The sequence below is a fragment of the Homalodisca vitripennis genome, chromosome 6, assembly GCF_021130785.1.
Source record: "Homalodisca vitripennis isolate AUS2020 chromosome 6, UT_GWSS_2.1, whole genome shotgun sequence".
Classification (NCBI taxonomy): domain Eukaryota; kingdom Metazoa; phylum Arthropoda; class Insecta; order Hemiptera; family Cicadellidae; genus Homalodisca; species Homalodisca vitripennis.
In genome coordinates, this window is record NC_060212.1 from 36414799 (window position 1) to 36438323 (window position 23525).

The 23525-nt window shown below is 33.6% G+C and overlaps 1 protein-coding gene across 7 annotated transcripts in view; it reads left to right on the top strand.

Annotated features, from left to right (window-relative positions):
- LOC124364298 (glycerophosphocholine phosphodiesterase GPCPD1-like) overlaps positions 1–23306 on the top strand; it is a 60667-nt gene extending 37361 nt beyond the window's left edge. For all 7 annotated transcript variants that reach the window (XM_046819663.1, XM_046819661.1, XM_046819664.1 and 4 more), the window contains 6 exons: positions 3333–3488; positions 4423–4553; positions 5908–6043; positions 9255–9415; positions 11422–11572; positions 17208–23306. In XM_046819663.1, coding sequence (XP_046675619.1) covers positions 3333–3488; positions 4423–4553; positions 5908–6043; positions 9255–9415; positions 11422–11572; positions 17208–17354 — 882 coding nt within the window. In that variant the 3' untranslated portion in view covers positions 17355–23306. The remainder of the gene's footprint in view (positions 1–3332; positions 3489–4422; positions 4554–5907; positions 6044–9254; positions 9416–11421; positions 11573–17207) is intronic.
- Positions 23307–23525: the final 219 nt, after the last annotated feature.

Sequence of the window (23525 nt, forward strand, 5' to 3'; positions counted from 1 at the left end):
GTGGTAATTGGTGCGGCAGCTCTTTATTGCACTAATTGCTTTTCTAAAACATTTTAATTGTTATTGTTCATACATATCTTAGATGAATAATTCAAACTAATAAATAGGAAAGCAATAATTTTACCAATATTTACGACGGCTATTCAGAAAGTAAGGAACGTTCCCACCTGACGCCACCAGGTGCGTGTCAAACGCATATATATATTGGTGTGTTCGTGTTCGGCACCTCAGTCAGTGTCTAGCCGTGACAACAGAAAAGTCTCTGCACCATCTATTTTTTTATATTCAAATTTTAAATGTGTGGTGCAATTGAAAATCCCACCAGTTGTGAAGTGTGGTTTTTGATTAATGTTTTGTTGGCAAAAAAATGTAAACCGATAGAAATTCATTGGGAACTCTGAGAAGTGTATGGGAACACCGTAATGACTGAAAGTTTTATCAGGAAGTGGTACATTCAGTTTCAAAATAGCAGATCAAACGTTTATAATCAAGAGAAAAGTGGACATTTGAGCATTGTGACTGCCCATCTGGTCACCAAAGTTGAAGAAAAGATTTGTGAAAACCGCGGTTTCACAATAATTGAGCTTTCACTATGTTTCTCACAGGTATTTAAGGAGTTTATTGTTTTAAATTTTTTCACAGAAGCTAGGCTACCACAAATTTTGTGCAAGATGGGTGCTAAAAGGCACAGGTGGCAGAATTCTATGTCACAGGAAATCCATAGTTTGTCCACCGCTATGATAAGTGCCTGAATTTGTATAGTGTTTATGTATAGAAATAATATTTTAATTCCTCTTTCACATGTATATGATCAAATGTTTTTCTTCTACTTGGTTTTAATTAAAATTCCAAAACGTTCCTTACTCTCTGAATAGCTTTCGTATTCAAGTGAACGAAACACATGACAGAACGCCATTTACAAACAAAAGTGGTGTAACAGAACGTATGAGCTCACTCTATCAGATGTTTTTTGTATTAATGTGAAAGCAATTAAATACCACACCTAGCTGAGAGCATGCAAACGCTGAATAGAGCACACTTCGTCACTGCCTCTCAACCTCCAGTCCGCTGAATGGTAGCGTACACACGCTGTGCCTTTCGCCCGCAATGGGTTAATGATGCTATTATCACTTTTAATTTCAAAAGCTTCTGTGCAATAAATTCTTCAGATATTTGTACGCATACACTGAGAGCATATTCTTTCAGAACAGACTGACCAGGTAGCATTTAAAACCTGGTGGTCCAATGTTACGTTTGTGCTCAATGACCAATGAAACTCACCCTTCTTTTCTCCAATGAACACACTTGTAGAATTTAACCTTGAAACTGCTATAATCTTCCTTGAATTGGCGAGCAGCTTTGTAAGGTTCTCTTATTTACAGTATGTTAATTGTGAAACAAAATCTTTAGATATCATTGGTTCTTGTCTAAAAACCAACATGTCTTCAAATTGTTAGTGACATTTTTGTTAACATAATGTAATGATGTGAATATTCTTTCTTTCTTCACTAGACAAATATCCTGCTTGTTTATCAGCCCTTCCTGGATGCATTTCCTCTGGCTTGATTCATTTTTCCCTTACACTTTATTTTTGCACAACCTGTATGTCTAAGTGTGTTTCTGTGCAGACTAAGGAAGTTAATTGAACAAAAAATAGCATGTCCATTTTGTAGAAACACCTGGTAATCTGGTAATCACTGGGTAAATCTTCAAGTGAAGATACCAATTTATACATTTATTTCATTATTTATAAATTCTTTTGGTTCTAAATGTATATTTAATGTAAATAATGTTTATGAGAAAAGAACAACAAGCACTCAAACAAATAACAACAGTGAAAGTAAGTTGAGCCGGTTGTACTGGCGCTTGATTGTAGGCTCATAACAACAAAGTTTTTACGACGTTATTTTTAACTGTAGAAGTAAGAGAAATGTCTCATTTTATAGATTAATACACATCTATTTACCTTTTTCAATATGTCATTCATAAAAAAATCAAACCTTTTTTATTTCATTGTTTAAATATTAAAAAAGCATATACTTTACAAAACGAACTACAAAAACGTTTGTATGTGTGTTGATTTTATCTTTAAAATAAAAGATTTTCCACAATACTACAGTCTAAAATTAAGGGTCCAAAGTGTATGAGGTATAACATTGGTCTTATGGGGAGGGGGGGACTCAAGGTCAGTTTACTATAGATAGCTCCTAACAACCCTTTAACCCTACAGCTGGTATGCATTTTAACCTTAACTGGCACAGCTTTTTTTAATCCCTTGTACAGAGTTTTAAAAAAATAACTAAAAACCAGTTACTATGCAAAACATAAAGTGTTGTATATAATTATATTTAGGATAAAGTGCCCTATATTGTAAAAGAAATACAAATAGGGTGTAACTTACATTCATGGAAAGTTGAAATTTTTATTTTCTAAAAACAGTTTTTTGTTTTATTTTTTAAAAACAGTTTTTTGTTTTATTTTCTAAAAACAGATTTTTGTTTTATTTTCTAAAAACGGTGTTTTTGTTTTATTTTTTAAAAACAGTTTTTGTTTTATTTTCTAAACATTTTTTTTCTTATTTTCTTTAAGAAAAAGTTTTTTTGTTTTCTGCAGCGCATAGAAATCACAACCAAAACACAAAAAATATCCAGATTTTTATGCTGTTCATGAAAATGTTTATTTATAATACAAAACGAAAGCAACATCAAACTAAACAGAGCAGAATCCAGCTGACTCAAACAGCAACAGCTGTCAAGATTGCATACTGTGTCAGACACCTTTAGCTTTTAGCGGCTAGTAAAATATAAAGAAACATTTTATGTATAAAAGTGAGTAGATTAGAAGAAAGTGCGGAATCTGCCGATAACAATGATATAACTTTATTACGATTTTAATGAAGATTGTTCGTAAGATGATGTAATTAGCAAGTGATGTTTAATGCGTTTCAAATTACGACTGCCAGTTCTAGGATTAATTGGTTGCTGATAACATAGCTATACAACATCTGTATTAAAAAGATTAGTTTCATTAAGGCAGAATATACTTGCAATAATTGTAAAATAAAATTTCAGAAAGTAACATCATTAAATTGGGAGGAAGTTGAACTGTATTTATGGCGTAAGTTTTTGTATATTTTCTACATGATAAATAATACTATTAATTTATTGCACAAGGCCTTTCAACATCAAAGATGGACACATAAATTCAAAATTATTAGACAACTGTGTCTTTTCTTCTACTGACCAATAAGAAGAGCTCCTCATTCAACAAAAAATTGTAGTTTACAAACCAAATTATAGGTTTTTAAACACACACAATTATCTTTTTAACAGATATACCATTTGGAGGAAGGTCGCAACAAGCATGCTAGATTCTTCGATGAAGATTTGGAAGACCACCAACCATTTCCCACTCTTCAGCAAGCACTGGAGGTGTTGGACCCTACGGTTGGCTTCAACATTGAAGTGAAGTGGACTATGCAACTTAAGGTGAGCATCCAACTCTGTTGGGACGCAAAGATTAGAGATTAGAAAAGCAAATGTTTATTATATATATATATATATAAAATATCTATATTTATGTTTATAAAATATTTAAACTAATGGTGGAACAAATTTAAGTAGACCTATGCAAGCTCATAGGGAAAGATCTTCCAATGAAACAGGAAGGAAATACTAATTGGAACTAAAAACAGAAAACCAATTATGACCAAAAGCCAAACTGTAATAAATGTAACTGACTAGTGTACGATGATTGAAAAAGATCCTGTTATTAAATCATTTGTGTTAAAAGGTTTGAACTATTAACTCTGTGATAGTCATGTTGGGTTAGAGACATTTATTGTTATGCATAGTCTCAAAGACTATGCACAGACATGATTTCTAAAAATACTAACAAATATTGTTTGCACCTAAAATATGAAAATATTTTAAATACACAATGTGTCAAAGTGATTATATTTTTTCAACACAAATAAGGCATGAAATTGTTTTATAAATCTTAAAATAACTGTACAAGCTTTAATTGTAGTATTTTCAAAAACTAGTTTTTAATTGATATTGACGAACTTATGCACAGATTTGAGTTTAATAATTAAAGTAAACATTATTAAAAATAATACAATTAATACGAAATATAAAAATAATATTCCTGATAAAAACATTATAAAGTACAAACTTTGACATGTTGATTAATGAAAACACTATTTTTACCTATTGTAGTGAGAGAGGGTTAGCTAGCCAAGAGGATAGTACAGACATACAACCCTTAAAAATGTAGTGTAAATATTTTCTAGCTTACAGAATCAGAGGCTGTGTGCATCTTTAACTTAGGATTATGGTAGCACCTGCAATACTGGTAGCAACCTAGCGACTTCTTGCAATTTAAAAATTTGATTTGTAGTGATAATATTTTATGTTACAGGATGGGACATACGAGTTATATCACCCGTTTGACCTCAACTTGTACCTTGATGTCATGCTTGAAGTGGTTCTAAATTACGCAGGCAATCGCAACATCGTCTTCTCTTGCTTCCATCCTGATATATGTTCCATGTAAGTGTTTCTATAACAGTGTGGTTATTGAAAAATTTCAGAATTTCTAATTATAAATTTAACTAACATTTAATAAATTACGAGGGCTATTCTAAAAGTGACCACTGTTCGCTTACAGCGCTGGTAGTAATGGGGGTAGCACTCTCTCCTACTCACAGGTCTATGCAGTAGGTCAGCCATGGCAGTTAGAACCTTATACAATCACTCCTTCATTTTTTGTAGCTTTGTAAAATGTGTGCTGCAATCGAGTTTCCCGCCAAATGCAAAGTGCGTGGTGTAATAGGTTATTTACAGCAAAACAATATTCGGTGGCAGCTATTCAAAGGGAACTTTGTGCCGTTGTGGGTGAAGGAAGTGTACGTGAGTTTGTTTGTGCGTGGAAGTGGACAAACAAATATCCACAACAAAAGAGTGACAGGCTATCTATCAGTGGTGAATATGAACTTCTTGACAATTATGAACGAAGCAGTTGGAGAAGATCGATGTTTCACAACCTTTACGTCTATTTGTAGATTTAAATATGTTGTAAGTAATTGGCTTGTTGTTAACACATTTTATTCTTTAAATGACTACTTAACCTGTGATATTAGTACTTTAGTTTTTTAATAATTAATATTTTGTTAATAGATATATCTCCTGTTATTTAGTTATTGCTGTTCAATTTATTTTGTTGTTATTTTTATTGGTTTTATTGTTATCTATTTATTGTTATTTATTTACTATTTAATTTATACTGTATATAATGTTTTATATATGTTATATATATATATATATATTTAACTAGGTGCTGCTAACACCATATTTACTTTTATTTTCATTTTATGCAATTTTAAAGGTGTGATAGGAGTAGGCCATTTAGTTATAAGAAAAAGTGACGTCCATTGCATTGTCATGAGTGCTTAAAAACAATAAAGATTTCTTGATTTCTAAGCTTACGGATAAATTTGTGAACCACTGGCTTGTCTGTAAGCGTTTCAATGTCGACGATGAACTCAGAGACACTGTCACTAGCTAGCTAAAGGTGAAGACAGCAGAACTTTTTGATGAAGACATTTCTGTTAGTCTTCATTAAAAGATATGATAAGTGCCTACATCTTTATGGCAATTATGTAGAAAAATAGAGAAAATATGTATGTAGTTTTCAAGTGTATATAATAAAATATATTTATATGATTGCGTATTTTTAATAACTAAATGGTGGTTACTTCTGGAATAGCCCTGGTATAAGCTATAGAGAAGTAATGAGTTTATACAAAATCTGACAGACTGATACATGGACTTTATTGATTGCTGGTAGTTTAATTGAAAATGACGTTAACTTTTATTGTTTCTCACTTGGGCATATTTCTTCTAGGATCCGCCTGAAGCAGAATAAGTATCCTGTGATGTTCCTGACCCAAGGAGTTACCAGCAAGTACCCGCCGTACCATGACCAGCGATGTCAGAGTATTCCTATGGCTGTACATTTTGCTGTCAGTCTCGGCATACTGGTAAGGTCATCAATTTAGAACAAAATACTTACTAAGATAATATGAATACTTAGTAATATGAGGAATTGTATATGTGCCAGATAACTTGGCATAACATCTGATTGGCTTGTAATATTGAGTTTTTTTTAGTTAATGGTATCAACAGTTTGGGTCCTTTGGGGAATAGCCAATACAGTTCTTGTAAATAATTGAAAGTTTTAGTTGAGAGAAAATTTCAACATGTAATTATTTTAACCTTGTGCATTAACTGCATGTTAAAATTTGCTCTCTCAACAACTTCTTTTGTAAAAATATTTATTTTAAAACATTCGAGTCTACGCTCGAGCCAGACTCGAGCGCCATTGTTTAAACCCCCGGCCGGCGCTCGAGCGTGACTCGAGCACAGCTTTGCCGATTGATATACGGAGTTGCTCGAGTGATATTCGAGTGCCGTCTGCTGCATTAGAAAGCCAGCTTTAATGGTTAGTTCAGAAAAATTCCGCTAGGCGCTATTACGTCATACCCGCTTGAGGCTTTTGTTTATCCGCTGACGTGGCCTGGCGCGTCGTCAGTCTGTCTACGACAACAATAATTTTTTTTAGCATTTGAATTTTTTTTGGCAATTAAAATAATTATTTGTAAATATGTATATAGTAAATGCCTTTAAAAAAAATTAAATTACTTGTTTTATTTATTCAAAAGTTAGTTTTCAAGTAACACAAGACATGCGGGAGTTTTTATTTTTCTTCAAAAAATGTAAGTTTTGAATTAAAAAAAAAATTAATTAGATTTTATAGGAATACAGTTTTACATATCATTTTAAAGAGGAAAGATAGAACTTTCAAGAAAATATAATATCTTATACATAATATTTAACAGTTTTCTAAAAAAAAAATCTGAAAACCAATAATTTTTTCAGACCGGGTTATAAAAACAGCAAATAGCGAGCCAGACTCCAATGTGTTAAAAGTAAGTCATCTAGGAGAGGAAAAAGAATTAACGTTGATTTAGTTATTGTTAATTTCTGGTTAGTTATTTGTGTATATTGATTGACTTTATGTACAAATTAGTAATTGAAATACAGTAGTTATTGATTTCAAAATAATGTTAGGTTAAAATTGTAAAAACGTTAGTGTCAACTTGTAAATTATTAATTATGTATGTATTGATATTATTTACAAATTATTGCTTTTGGGGTTAGTGCAAAGAAATTTAGGGGTTTGAATTTATTTTTTATGTTCAATATATAGCTTTTTAAGATAGGTTTAATAGATACTTTGGTATTATCCGAAGGCCACTATTTTTGGAACAGTTTCTTACCAGAGCTTAAAATAACTACATTATTAGAAATAATAACAGACTTTATTTTATTTACTGCGAAAATTACAAGTTATTATGATAATCGGTTATTGTTTCCTACCTCCCAAAAGGAATTGTTTTCGGCGAGAAGGAGGCCACTCTGCTCCTATCTACTTCTTGTTATTACGCGCTATAATTAGATTTAGATTAGGTTATGATAAATGTGTTACTAGCAGTACCAAAGTTAAATATAACATTTACAAGCGCTCACATGATCTGAGCTTGAATTTGAGTTCTATCTCAAGGGATGGTTTTCTTTTTTTTCCAGAAGTGAGAGATGGCACTATCGAAGCCCACACTGATGGCCGAGAGAATTTCCCATCGGTACTTTCACAACAATAGACAACAGACAATAGACAAATTCTTTATTGACATATTCAGTTGAGAATAGTACATTGCGTCATATAGTACATATCATATTTCTATTTAAATTAAATTATTTAAGAATTCATTTTCTGAATAAAGTAGTCTTAGTGTGATGGTGGTGGAAGTCTCTGTTTCTGGTTTGTCCTGAGTTAACAGCATGCAGGATCACTTCTTGAATGTAGAGGTTTATTATGGTGAGGATTTTCAGTTGTTTGAATGCTTCACGGCAGCTTTCTTGAAACTGGAGTCCTGCTAGGCATCTTATTGCTCGCTTTTGCTGTTTGAGGACTCTCTCCATGTTGCATTTAGTAGCACCTCCCCACACAGCTATGCGTATCTGAGATGTGACTCAAACAATGAAAAGTAAGCAATTTTAGCTGAATCTTTGCTGCTGATTTGTTTTATTCTGCGTATTGCCACCGACCCTTGTGGCACTCCCAGCTGTACATTAGTAACTTGTGATTGGGCTTTTTGTAATAAGTTGTTCTTGGTGTAGTGAATTTCTACTAACTGTTTCCTGTCATTTAGGTAACTCCAGAACCAGTCTGCTGCCTTTAATTTTATACCCAAGTTCTTATACCCAACCTCAGATCACATCCTAGATCGTTCAACATAATCTGACATAGGAAAAGTTGGACTATAGTTGGACTGGAATATATTCTGAGGTTGAGAAAGGACTGATCGGAAATGCCCCTGGCCATCAGTCTGGGTTTCAGTAGCACCCCACACTTCTGGCAAAAAAGAAAAATATCCCTTGAGATAGTACGTAAATTCAAGCTGAAATCACGTGAGTGCTCGTAAATGTCTATTGTAACTTTTTGTATTTTTTACAGCATAATAACATATAGTAAATGGGGACAGAGTGGCCTCCTTGCCAACAACGCTTTATTTCAGAAGGAAAAAATCAAGAACTAACTGTCATGATAACATGTAATTTTCTCACAGTTAGAAATAAAGGCTGTTATTTCTTATAATGTAATTTTTTTTAGGTCCCTGGTAAGAAAAACTGATAAAAAATAGTGGCCTCTGGATAATACCAAAATAACGTTTATTTAATAACTACAGAAAAAGTAGAAGCATTTTGTTTTAATCATTCCATGTGGAAAGTACAGGCATTTAAATTAGAAAATTTGGGCAATTTTGTAATCAGGCACAAAAAGAACTAATGAAGATGGAAATGTGAAATATTTACAGTATCTACATGAGTTATAAGGTCAGGTACAGTCACGTAATGAGTAGGTAAATTTTGAATTTTTCAGAATTGACTTAGCGTCGTCATTTATTTGTCAGAAGAAGAATTCAAAGTCATTGTTATTGATTCTAACGAATACATTAGCTAATGCAATACCCAAGTGGTTCAGAGTACACATTAAACTCTAACAAGACTACACAGGACACCCACACTCATTCTACAAGTAATTTGTGCAAAAAACAAAATTAATCCATTTAAATACGAAAAATTTAATAGTGTCACCGGTTTTTAAAATAAGTGACTGATTTTGTGCAGGGAATCAATGTCCATACAGAGGACCTGTTAAGGGACTCATCGCAAGTAGCCTTGGTCAAGGAGGCTGGGCTGGTGTTGTTCTGTTGGGGTGATGACAACAACGACCTGGTCACCATCAAACATCTGAAGCAGCTGGGACTACACGCCATAATATATGACAAGTACGTGACCTCTGACTGACCACTTGTTGTTATCAGTTGGTTTATAATTACATCAAACTGAAACAATCATTCTAATTCACACCGAATTGAAATATTGTTAACGCAATTAGTCTTTAAATAGTTTGTCTTCCTGTTAAGAGCAATCTCCAGTCAACAGATGTTAAATCGAAAATACCAGTAATACAATTCTGATTATATTGCTGAATTAAAAGGGATGGAACTGTGTTGTGATTGGCTAAAACTAAACCACTATAACCAATTAATGATCAGTATATATGGTTTCTTTATCATAGGCTGCCAACTTTTTGACAATTTAGTGCTGTACCTTCTGTTGAAGTTATTTTCTTTCTCGATGACATCTAAGGTTTTTCTTGTTATTGTTGTATATATGGAAAGTTTGCAAGTGCTTTTGTTTTATGTGTTTGGTTTTGTTACTAGATCTGCTCCATGGCAGATATTTTTATTACTAAAATGTTTTAAGTTAAAATTTTAACAATGTTTCAATGTGTTGTGAATCGGAAATCTCAGATGATATCATAATTCCACCCATGTATATCTGAGCAATAACATTATATGTGTGTTAAATTGTGTCCTGAAATCACTCGATTCCTAAAATAAGAAATATCTTTGTTCATGTTACATTCGTAACAATTATTCTTACGCAAATAATCCATCAGAGAAAATTTGTCTTTTACAGTTTATCTTAGACACTGGATACTCATCATCATCATCATCGTTAGACGTTTCCGTTCTCACGGGTCGTCGTACACAGCCTCCTCCACTTTAGTCTATCGTTCCATGTCTCCTCTTCATCCACCTGTATTTTCTGTAGTCCCCTTCTCTCTATGTCCTTCCACACTTGGTCCTCCCATCTTCCTCTCGGTCTTCCTCTTGGTCTTCTTCCTCCTTCCTCCTTCTCCAGTGCTATTCTAGGCATTCTATTATCTCCCATCCTCTTCACATGCCCCATCCACTGTATTCTTCTTCCTTCCATTGTCTCTTGCAGTGAAACTACCTTCAATCTTTCTCTGGTTATTTCGTTCCTTATTCTATATGGAACTAACGGAAAGTTTTTCAATATGGTAAAGAAGATTGTGTGGAGTTGGAACATTGGGAAAGAATCAAAAGTATTGATGTATAAATCTTATTTCCAACCAATTTTATTATATGGAGCAGAGACGTGGACGTGGACTAAAAATGATTTTTAAGCAGATTGCAAGCTGCAGAAATGAGATTTTTAAGAGGGATAGAGAAGACTACAAGAAGAGATAGAACACTGGATACTATAAATGTGAATTCATCACTACTAAGATTTAAAAATTGAAGGTAATAAGATATCAGAAGCTTATTTATTTGAGCTTTACACATAATTTAGATATCATGTTTCTGGACGTGCATGTCACAGTGCTTTGTAATGATTTCTTTACTTTAACTTACCCGTAATCTTCTGTTTGTTAGTCATTCACTTAAGAAGAAATAAAATTGAAGGTATTGTGTGTCTGTTTTTATAACACACAATAATCATTTACCTTTAAAGAGATTACAATTATTGTCTCGCCTACTCCCTGAAATCAATTGTTCAAACTCTTGAAGTGAGCAGATTTTCTACGATATTTTGCCAAAAAAACAAGAACTAACATAATTATTTCATGAATTCTGTGGTTTGAAAATAAGAATTATTGCTAAATATTGCAGATCTGTACTTATAATAATTATTTTTTATATATTATTTTTTTTATGAAAAATTTAATCATTATTATTATATCCACTATCATTATTAATGGACTTTCATGTACAGAGACCCTTTGTGCATCCTTAACTCAATTTTGTCATGCTCCTATTCCTTATCACACTTTCTGATCACAACTTTAGTTTTGTCTACACTTGGACCACAAATTACCTTCAATAGACAATAGTATCTTTCGTCTTAGTGGTGTAACACAACTAAAGCAAATAATTTGTTTAGTTTCCTCTAAAACTAACAGTATTTGAGCTTGTTGTTGTAGGATCGACAAGATCGGTCTGGAAGACAAGAAAGAGAGCATATTCCGGCTGGAGGCTAGGGAGACAGAGAAAGTCATGATCAGAGCTCTGGCGGAGAAAGCGGAGAAAGAAAAGGGAGAAAGTGAGGAACCATCAGAAGTGGGATTTGTTCAGGTAAAGTACAATGAATATTTATTGGAAATAAAGACTGGTTGATATGTAGATTGTTACATTTATGTTTATTTAAATTTAAATGATTCTATTTCTGAAACTCGCCCTGTTAATTATGGTGTTTCACAAGGCTCCATTTTAGGTCCAACTCTATTTATTGCCTATATAAGTGACCTTCTAATCTTGGCGAGAGTGGTGTAAGCGCCTATTTATTTGCTGATGACCTGGGGCTCACAGTCAGCTTTAAATCAGACATTGAATGTAAAAATATTGTTGGTTCTAAGACTTTGATTATAAACGATTGGTGTGCAGCTAACAAGTTATGTGTTAATAACAAAAAAATTCAGGATCAAATCAAATCAAATCAATCTTTATTCACATATACATTGAGTACAGTGTTGCGTCATAACAATAATAATGAGAGTAGTTTCAGTTCTATAGACTCCTCCAGTCCTGAAACTCCTGTATGGTGTATATGGATCGGTCTAAGAGCCAGTCTGAGAGTGCTTTCTTGAACTGTTTATCCTGTAGTTTCTGTAGGTCTTTTGGTAGCCAGATAAAGAAGGCAGCACCTCGATAAAAAGGCTTCTTTTCATACAAGCTGAGTCGATGTGCCTGTAGTTGAAAGTTGTGTCTGTGTCGGGTGTTGTAGTTATGTTGATCCACCAGTCTGGCTTGGTCTGATCTTAAAGCATATATTATAACTTCACGTATGTATAGTGAGGTTATTGCCAAAATCTTGAAATCTTTAAAAGCTTCCCTGCAGGAGTCTTGTGGTTTTAGTCCTTTTAATGTTCGTATTGCTCTTTTTTGTATTACTAACACCCTTTGCAGATTTGTTGCGCTTGTGCCTCCCCATACTACGAGCCCATATCTTAGGTGTGCTTCAAACAACGAGTAATATACAGTCAGCGCTGTTGCTTTGTCACTTATCTGCACTAATCTTCACACAGCATATAGCCCGCAGTTTAGTTTTTGACATAGATGGTCCACATGTAAGGTCCAGGAAAGAGTGTTATCCAGTATGATGCCTAAGTACTTATTTGATGACACAGTTTCTAGTTCTGGTAGTCCACAATAATTATTTGAAACTGTTGTGAATATGAGTTGATTAGTTTTTGTCTCATTAAGCACTAGGTCATTTTTGTAGCAGTACTGTTTTGCCATATTGAAAGCAATATGACTGCTTACTTCAAGGTCTTCCATTTTTTTGTTGGCGATAATTAGGGCAGTGTCATCAGCAAACATCACTGCTTCACAATATTCCTCTAGGTATTTTGGGAAGTCATTAGCTAGAAGTATGTAAAGCACTGGTCCAAGTACAGATCCCTGAGGAACGCCTCTACACATTGATAAAGCTTCAGATTTTACTCTCTGTATTTTGTTGTTTACCTCAGAGGTGAGCTCTACTAGTTGTTTCCTGTCACTCAGGTAGCTTTTAAACCATTTTGCTTCTTTTCCTGTTATACCAAGGATATTAAGTTTTTCTAAAATAATTTTATGATCAATGCAGTCGAATGCTTTGCTGAAATCAAGCAGTATGCTGGTTGCTATTTGGCCATGTTCCAGTTTATCAATAATGCTTTCAACAAGTTGTGTTACCGCTGTTGTTGTTGACCTGTTCTTTATGAATCCATGTTGTCTTGTAGTCAGAAGGTCATGCTGTTGGAGATGCTGTTTAAGTCTGCCAATTACTACTCGTTCTAAGATTTTTGAGAAATTTGATGTCAGTGATATGGGCCGGTAGTTGACTGCTTCAGTAGTTTTGCCGCTTTTATGCTTAGGGTAGACCTTGGCCACTTTCAGACAGCTTGGGAAGATGCCTTCATTTAGGGATTTGTTGATTAGTGTTGTGAGGGGTGCTATAATTTCGTTTTTACAGAATTTAATGACTATAGAAGTTACTTCATCTTCTCCAGCTGAAGTTTTTGGTTTCATTGTATTAATAATGTTTCTTACTTCTTCTTCAGTGGCGTTAGAGAACTGCAGTTTTTGGTTAAATGGGTGCTGTGTGTCAGATTCTACAGAGTTTCCACGTTGGTTCTTATTATGATAAAGTGTTTTTTTCTGCTATTGTGGAAAAAAACTTGTTTAGAGAGTTTGCAATACTGTCAGGTGTACTTTATATCTCTCCTTCTACACTTATGCTATCTGGGAGGGGGGTGGTCACTTTGTCTTTTCTCTCAGAGTTAATTACTTTCCATAGAGCTTTAGGCTTATTGTCAGCTTTATTTACAAGGTCCGAATTGTTTTCCTTTCTTAGCTCCTTTAGCTTTAGGTCATATTAGGGATTTACAAATAACACTAGCTTATAGGCCCAGTGAAAATGATATCAGTCTCATGTTTCTTGGATTATACATTCAATCTAATCTTAAATGGCAAGCTCGCATAGATTATGCTGCATCTAAGATTGCTGGAGGCAATTTTTTTTAATTAGATCTCTAAAGGATGTTATTTCCTCAAACTTTTGGCTGCATATGTACTATGTGTATGTCCACAGTTTTCTAATCTATGGGATTGTTTTGTGGGGTTACTCACAAGCTGCAAGCAAGCTATTCATTCTACAAAAAAGGGCAGTAAGGCTGCTATGTAATGTTCCTAACCATGAACACTGTAAACCTCTTTTTCTAAAACTTAATATTTTAACACTGCCTTCTATTTATGTATTATATGTGCTCTTGTATGTAAAAGATAATTTGAACTACCTTTCTAACCAAAGTAATATTCATAGTTACTATACACATAATAGAAATAATCTAGTAATAACAAAATGTAATTTTTCAAGCACCAAATCCAGTTTCAAGTATCAAGGAATTAAGCCGTACAATGCATTACCTTCAGATATAAAAGGATTAAGTAGAACTTATTTTAAGAACTATGTAAAAAAATTGTTACTCAAATCTTGCCTGTACAGTGTTAATGATTATTATACTGTATTAAGAGACAATTTTGAATAGATTATTTTAGACAAATACGAGGGCAAATGAAATATAAACAGTAATTTTGCTGTTGACTGTACCAAACACGTTCGGACGTGATGCGGCTGTGGGCGATTGTCGTTTTGCTTAATAGGAGTGGGGAGGAACTGCTTGCTTCACACTAGCGTTGTGTTCTGCCTTCAGTACAGCCATGACCGAGCGAGATGTACATCCATCTGTTGCGCAACGCATCGTCATAAAATTTTTAACAAATGAAGGTGTTAAGCCTTCAGAAATTTTTACTCGTTTGCAGGCACAGTTTGGGGACACTACTCTGTCTCAAAATTGAGTGTATACGTGGGCCAGAGAATTTAGGGATGACCGAGAACGTGTTGAAAACGAAAGTCACGGTCGACGCCCAAGGTCAAGTCTTACAGATGACAACATTAGTGCGGTTCGACAGCTTGTTGAAGGTGATCACTGGTTAACTGTTCAAGAAATCTCGTCGGAAATTGGTATCAGCTACGGGAGTGTTCAGTCTGCAACCACAGACCACATTGGCTTCAGAAAAATTAGTGCTCGCTGGGTTCCGAGGTTGTTGACCGGAAATCAAAAACAGGTCAGGTCAGAGATTGCTGGGAGACTTCTGCAACGATTTCAAGAAGAAGGTGAAGATTTTTTGAGGCGCATCGTCACATGTGATGAGACGTGGGTCCACCATTACACTCCCGAATCGAAAATGGCAAGTAAGGAGTGGCGAAGGAAGGATGAAGGCTGCCCAGTGAAAGCCAAAACTCGTCTCTCAGCCGTAAAAGTTCTTGCAACAATTTTAGTTGACTCAAGGGGAGTTCTACTCATTGATTTTCTTCACGATCAACGAACAGTGAATCCGGCTTACTGCTGCCAGGTGCTACAGTCAGCGAAAACCAGTTACCGGAACAAAAGACGAGGTGTGCCCATTAGAGATGTCATCCTTCTCCATGACAACGCAAGGCCTCACACCGCATTATTGACAAGGGATAAATTGGAAGAAATGGACTGGGAAACTCTCGAACACCCTCCTTACAGTCCAGACCTGTCCCCTTGTGACTATTTTTTGTTTGCGCCCCTGAAATAATCACTTGGAGGAAAACGATTTGAAAACAATGAAGACGTCGAAAAGCATGTGCGTGATTGGTTAACAACTCGCCCTCAATCTTTTTATGAACAGGGAATATTCAAGCTTCCAAATCGGTGGCAGAAGTGTGTAGATAATGCAGGAGACTACATTGAACAATGTTGAAGGTATAGTTTCTGTATAATATTATTCAATAAATATAATTTTGAAAATTACCATTTATATTTGATTTGCCCCTCGTAGTTATTTGACGTTGTTATATGTATGTACATTAAATCGTGACAATAAATGATTTGATTTGATTACATACACTGATAGATAGCACTAGGGTTATCTGTTTGATGTAATAAACTGGAAAGTACCGGATATTTGACAATAACTCCTTATCTAGCCAGCTACTGTTATCAGATTCAACATGCACTATCTCTGTACCCTCCTGCATGCACCAAGAATAGTTCCCATTCACACCTGTAAAAAGTCGGCCATTAGTCAGTGTTCAGTGTTAAGTTTTTCTCAAACCTTCGTCAGATTTTTCCCTCAAAAAGGATGGAACGTTAAGATTGGCGAATTTGTATCAACATCTGTGGGACAACTTTCAATGGGAAGCTATGTCCCCGAATTCCGTGAGTTTTGTGGTTGAATCGTTTTAAAAATGGATGAGATTTGATTGAAAGTGATCTGCCATATGGTTGGCCTTAATCAACACAAACCCCCGGAAACACAGAACGTGCGCAGTCAGTAATCAAAGCAGACAATTGCTTAATACTTGGAGAAGGATTTGGGCATACTAAACACCATTGTTACTGAAATTCAGTCTGAGGATTTGGGTTTGAAACGATTGAAACATTCTAATTCACGGTAATATTATATTTATTTTTAAAAGGAAACTGTGCAAAATTTAAGTAAGGATTCATTTGTATTTGGTAATTTATTTACTTGTGAAATTGCCCAACTTGAGTAAATGAATTTAATTAACTATAGTGGAAGTGCCACTAATATTGTGCTACTTTCTGTCATCTGAAATATGTTTTGATGCCCAAAACAATCAGTAAAATCCTTGTTTGATTTTGTTACTTTATTAGGTTTAAAGAAGTGTTTATTATGTTCCTAACAAATAAATTGAAATTTTTTACATAAAGCAAAATACGTTTGTTCTTATATATCAAAGAAAAAAATACATTATTGTTAACTTTTATGTAGTTATTAATCAGTATATGTTCATTAGAAATAAAATTATTTGAAAAAAATAAAGTACACCACATTGAACACATAGCATTATTGCCAAATAGTATTTGAAATATTGTATCAAAGAATATTAAACAATCAATTTTCCAGAGATTTTATTGTTTGTAAAGTCTTGGATTTACCTTATATATACATATTTTAAAACATCACACATCCCAACAAATAAAATAAATACTTTGGTGAATGTAAAAAATATATTTTTTAATTTTGGTGAGCTCTAGCTTTCTGGGGATGTATTTTTGTAAACTAATAGTAGAAGTTTATTTTAGTACATAGGCATCCATCAGATTCAGATACAAAACGTTTATGAGTACTGGACCTAATTTTTTTCCAAAGTTGAAATGTAGTTCTTGTTAAGGTGGAGGATCCTCACTATCTAGACCTGGACAAGTCGAAGAAATTGAGATGTCCCGGCTCCACATCGTCATTTGTTACCACCGCCTGGTCGACAACCGAGGCAAACAAGGAGAACGGAAGCCATGGCACAACCGACAAGCCCAGTTAGCCCAGACTGTGGCTGCTGCTTGTTGTTGAAGAGATCCACTCTGCACAGTTGTTGATTATTAGGGTTTAGTTAGTGGGCAAGGAATTTCCGTTGTGATAATAACTTATTTTTTGTGGGTTGGTTAAATGAACTGAGTTACACAAATTTTATATTTTTAGCTCTTATGAGTTGAAGATTCATTAATTGAAGAATAAATACCAAAAATCCTGTCTTGAAACAAATAACTTGTACTACTACTTTACTTCTAGTGTTTAGAATAGTCTGTGATCTTTACTAAACCGCCTTTACATTGTCAAATATATTTATCGTAAGTATTTTTTGAAAATATTTTTTTTAAATTCGATTGCTTGTTAATAGCAATTACTGTTTGTAGCAAGTTACCCATTCTTTATTCTTCCTCAATAAAACAAATACTATGTCTCTTCCATTGCTAAGATACTTTAAGATAACATTCAAATTGTTTTGTGTTAGTGGCCTGTGTTCTCTCAGTTGCCAAAGTAGAGAGCAAAAATACTGTTCCTGTTTGTGAGATGTTAGTTTTTGCATATTTAAAACACTTCTAATTGATACTAGCAGAAATTCTGGTCCACGAACTTGGAATCAATTTGTCACAACATAAATCAAAACAAGGAAAGCGACTAATTTTAAACTAGGGCAGTACTAATAAATAAACTAATACTAGTGTTTCAACACTTAACAAATGGTTACTTAACAAAGTATACTGTTTCACAGCGAGATTGGTCTCAACAGCTAGACCATGTGAATTTTGCAACCGCAATCAGAAGGATCTACATTTTTGAATTCATTGTATTTTAGTTCTTTGATATTTTCCGACACGGTCACATAACGTATACTGAGTCCTTCTTCTTCTTCCTTCGGTTGTGAGCATGCCATAAGGATTGCTAGTCAAGGTACCTGGTTTTTGATTGGCTGAGAATATAATAATTTACAAAGTACTATCTGTGATTGGTAAATTCAATAATTACATTTTGTACTGTTCTTATTAAACTGCTGTTAAAATGATTTATTGCAATTGCCATATTTATTGATATTTTTATATAATTTAGTGAAAACGTATGATAACTGTAGATTCGTGCCATGTGGTGGATGAAGAGCTGTATGCCAACATAAAATTCTTTGTTTGCTTGAGAAGGTATTTGACAAAACTCTTTTTACGATCAATTTAAACATGGTAAATAACAACACTGTATTGTCAACAAATTTCAACTTACTCTAACATCAAGATGTTTAAAGTCAACAATCATAATAACAGATATATAACAATTCGAAAGAATGGCAATATATGGGTGGCCAAGCCAAATAAGTAAAATAAAAATATATGTACGAGGGTTGTTCCAAAAGAAAGGTCCGGTTAAGAAAAAGAATAAAAAATTAAATTTTTCCATAACAATTGTTTTATTTACATTCCTTACATCTTTCTCTACTTTTCTACATAATTTCAAAACTTATTTAAACATTATTACATCGTTCAGCAAGCTTTTGAATGCCTAAGTTGTAGAAATTGGTTGCCTGGAATATAACCAGTCTTTAACTGATTCTTTCTTTTATCATCTGTCTCAAAACGCTTGCTTCCAAGAAACTCCTTTAGGTAGTGGAACCAAGTGGTAATGACTTGGCGATAAGTCCGGACTGTACAGTGGGTTGTCCATCTGTTCCCATTCAAATTTCTTGATTAGAGTTTGCGTTTCTTCCGCAGTATGGGGTCTGGCATTGTCATGCAATAACTACATTCCAGGTGACAAAAGACCACGTCACTTGTTCTGGATTGCATGTCGATGTTTAGTCAGGGTAGTGCTGTAGGCGGCTTTATTGATCATTGCCCATCTTTCCATAAAGTCGACTCGCAATACACCATGGCTATCCCAAAACACGGTCCCATAACCTTGCGTGTTGGGATTGTCTGTTGACCTTGACGTGCGATGACGTGTGACGTCATTCCATTGACTGACGTTTAGACTCGGTGGTTATGGAGAGGGTTTTTGGGACTCAGTAAACAGCCAGAGAACCCAACAGGCACTCAATTTTCAAAAATTAAAATGTTCAGACACAATTCTGTACAAATTTGTTCTACTCACATTTCGGAAATCCATTTCTAAATCTGAAATAGTGAATCGTCGATCTTCACGAATATTTTCATCAACCGCTTTCATTGACCAAATAGTCTGAAATTACTGATGGTCAGCCAAAGCGTGTTACATCATGCACATTTTCCCATTCTTCATTAAAAGCTCGCGCCCACTTGCGCATTTTACTGACACTCATTATGTTAGGACCTTAAACTTAAGTAATCTGCTGATGAATTTCCGCCGCTGAAATGTTTCTTGCATACAAAATCTGTATTACTGCTATTACTTCACAATTGGCAGGCTGATCAGCTGTATTAAACATTGTGAGATGACACTATAAACAGCACACAGAAAGAGTAAAAACACTAATGGCGGCGCTTGACGCGCAAGACATGCCAGGAGTCAGCGTGTTTGTGTGTTTTGCCCTTGGTGCCAAATTCGCATAGTTACTTTGAATCAGACCTTACTTTTGGAGTAACCCTCGTACATAATACAATATAAAATATTGATATATTATAAAAAAGTGTAAAATAAAATATAGAATAACAAGAAGATATGACAAGAATAACAGCTAAGAAAAATAAATCATAAGGATACAGCTACTAGCTATATGATGGGATAATATTAATAAATAAATAGTAATAAATGGATACATAACAAGAGCAGAAAAAAGAGAAAAAACCTCAACAACTAACAGAAAGTCATGACATTGGCACACATCAGGGACACACTTCTCATGGCAGCCAACATAAGTTTCCTTATAGTTGGAACAGCAGTGAGGAAGAAGTCGAAACATACTAAAATTCATAGAAGAGTGAACATTTCTAGGAACATACATGTATGATAAAAAAGATAGACTCCTGCAGACTAGTAATAAGCTCCTTAAGCAAAATGTCACTCATGAGCATGGTAAACCAAAAGCAGGAAAACCAATTTAAATGAGCCCGGTTGAGTAAAAATTGAGTAAAACATTTTTACTGTAACTTTAAGAACTGTAATGTGCAGAAATTCGTAATTTATTTTGTTCAGACAAAGTTTAATGGGAGAATTTCCCTTTTTTCCTAAAAGTGCCCCACAGCTGTTTGGTTTATAATTATTATAAGTTATGCCATTTCTGAATCGTCAGAGAAACGAAATATTATTAATGAAGCAAGTACAGTGTTGTACTTAACTCGTACGTTGTACATGTAGACTATCTAGAAAACATCTGTTGAGCGTGAAAAAAATTACGTTTAAATATTGAATACATAAAATTAAATATACAGGATGGTGTTGAAACGGACTTGGCATTAAAAAAACAGTAGCTCCCCAATCTAACAGCTCTCATTCTTCATATTTTCCAATTCATTACAAATTATACAGTACAGAAGTCTTCATCAAAAAATTTTATATTTAAATTTAAAATAAGATCCGTCCTTTGCTTCTGAAAGTTGGTAAGCTTAACCAAAACAATTCTAAACTTTTTACTGTAACATTCATCAATAAGATATTAACATTTTTGTTTAAGTTTAATCGATTTTTTTAGTTGTGTTTTTTTTCAATTAATACTCTTATTTGAAAGATGAGTCACTGTGCCAAAAGTTAGAGTAAAGGTAGGTGCCAAAATCCAATGATTAACATTTATTTTTAATATATTTTTGGTTAAAAATGCATTAAATAAAAGAACTGAAAATAATAATAATCGTTCCTTGTGATACATTGTTTGTCTTGAAGTTTAAATATTTCCCAAGATTCAAAGAGAGACGAAAAGAAAATGTTAACCTCTCTCTTATAAACATGCTAAAGTGACAATATTTTTTTCAAGTTCATTAAAATGAGCTAAATGCTTGAAATTTCGTGATATAAAAAAACAAACCATTTTAACCCCCTTATGGACATAATTTACTGAAAGTGTTTGTGGATGGCAGTTAGTTCTAATTTTTAACTATTTTAATAGATTTTTCACGCTTTATGGCTTAGTTGTTACATGTTTCAGAAGTTAGCGCACTAATTTGAATCAAAGTTGTAAAAGATTTGTATTGATAAGTTAAAGAAGTGTTTTATTTTAATTAGCTCACAGAAGATTTTCTTTACTGGGATTATTGACGAATAATCCCAGTAAATTAAAAATATTCAGTAATTTTAAGTACACCAACACTTAAAATTGAATTACTCATATACCTGTTGATCTTACTATGGGGTTAGAGGGATTTAGTTTTACCATATTGTGGATTATTATGTATTTATTTCATGATATTTAATAATTATAAGATAGTTTATATTATCAAAGCATGAATGTTCTACTATCATATTTAACAAATATTGTTTTTGTGGTGTTTTAATAATATTTAGTTAGTTGTTATTTATTGGATTAGGGTTATTAATTTATTACGCAATATTTATTTTTGTGTGAATATTTGTTGTTATGTTAAGTAGTGCTGTGGTAATGTACTAAGCAATTTTTAATAAGTTATGTAAGATTAACCCACTGACTTATTACTTTTTCCCCACTGTGTACACCTGTCCCAGGAAATCCAGTTTTTTTTCCAGTGATTTTTGTATCAATTTAATTAAAGCACTATAATTCTGTTTCTGCCTATATATTTGAAGGAAACTTTCCAGAAGTTGTGTGGAGTAGTTACATAATGTATTTTTTTATTAAATAAACATGAATAATAACTTCGCCCATTGAATTTAAAATCATTGGATAGCGTTTTTTACTTGTACTTTTACTGTAGTAACACGATTCGTGAATAACACGATTCCTCCTTCATCATCAGTTAAGGAGGAAGAAAGTTCATTGTTGAACGATTTCACTACCGCGTAATCCACCCCACACCACGTTTATTGTTAACAGAACCTAAAAACACTGCATTGTCTATTTGGTTATCATGTGTCCAAAAATTAAGGACAGCCAACTGTTGCACGAATATTTAGTTCCGTTCATAAAGAAAATCAATAATTCTAAGACTCTTCTGACTAGTGCTGCAACCTAATGGATAACAAAAAACTGTGTTAGATCAGCCAATGAACCGTCGACAGTACCGCACGGTTCGTACTCGTCCAAGTAGGTCAGTGGGTTAACTATTTATACGGTTAGTAACCTGTATTGAATTAGGGGAGGTAACTATTATGTAAATAAAGGGAAACATATTCAATTACTTTAGTGGCCAACACTCATCATACGTGTGTATAGTTTATTTGGTAAATATATCTTTTCTGAGGGCTGTTAAATGTATTTAATTTCCTAATTGGTGATTTATTTGGATTATAACTGAAGCAATAATTGTATCGTTGTTTTTATTAATTAATAAAGGTAATACGTTGATATTTTTAATATGCAAATTTATTTGCAAGTTTCATTATTGTGAAAGGTTTAAGATCTTTTGTTTGGTCAGTATTAGTATAGTTTTGTTTTTGTGATCTGTTTATGAAAGGGATTTTGATTATACACACAATGTGTTTTGGGTTAGTTTTATACATTTTTTAAGGACTGGCTGCTATGATTTTAGTTTGTGTGAGTAGTCCAAGAATGTTGTTGATTACTCTTTTAAAAGTGTAAAAGGTCAAGAATCAAAAAGCTTCCATTAAAAATAATCATGGTTCTGATTAATTCTTAAATAAAGACAAAGTAATTTTTGTGTGTTACCATAGTGGTGTATCCAGATTTCAGTTTGGTAGGCATAGACCATCATCTCATCATAAGGTGGTTATATTTACCTCTTTAAAGAATATTGTGTATTAAGTGTTAGTGCATTTTAACAATGTTGATTGATTATTTTCGTCTTTGTCCTACGGTTGAATTTCCAATCAATATTCAACCCATTGTTACTTTTATTGAATACTTAATTATTTAAGATTTAAAATACAGTACATGAAAAATGAATTTTTATTTAACCACCCATCTGCCCATCATTTTACTCTGGAATGCCGCCCCATTAAAACAATTGTAAAGCTCTTATTATGTAATTTATAAAAGTCATAAAAAGAAGGTAAGGTATAATGTAGTTATATATATATATAAACGTATACTATTTCACTTATTGAAATGAAAAAACAAAGATTATAAGGCTTCTATATATTTCGTGGGATTTAATACCCACAT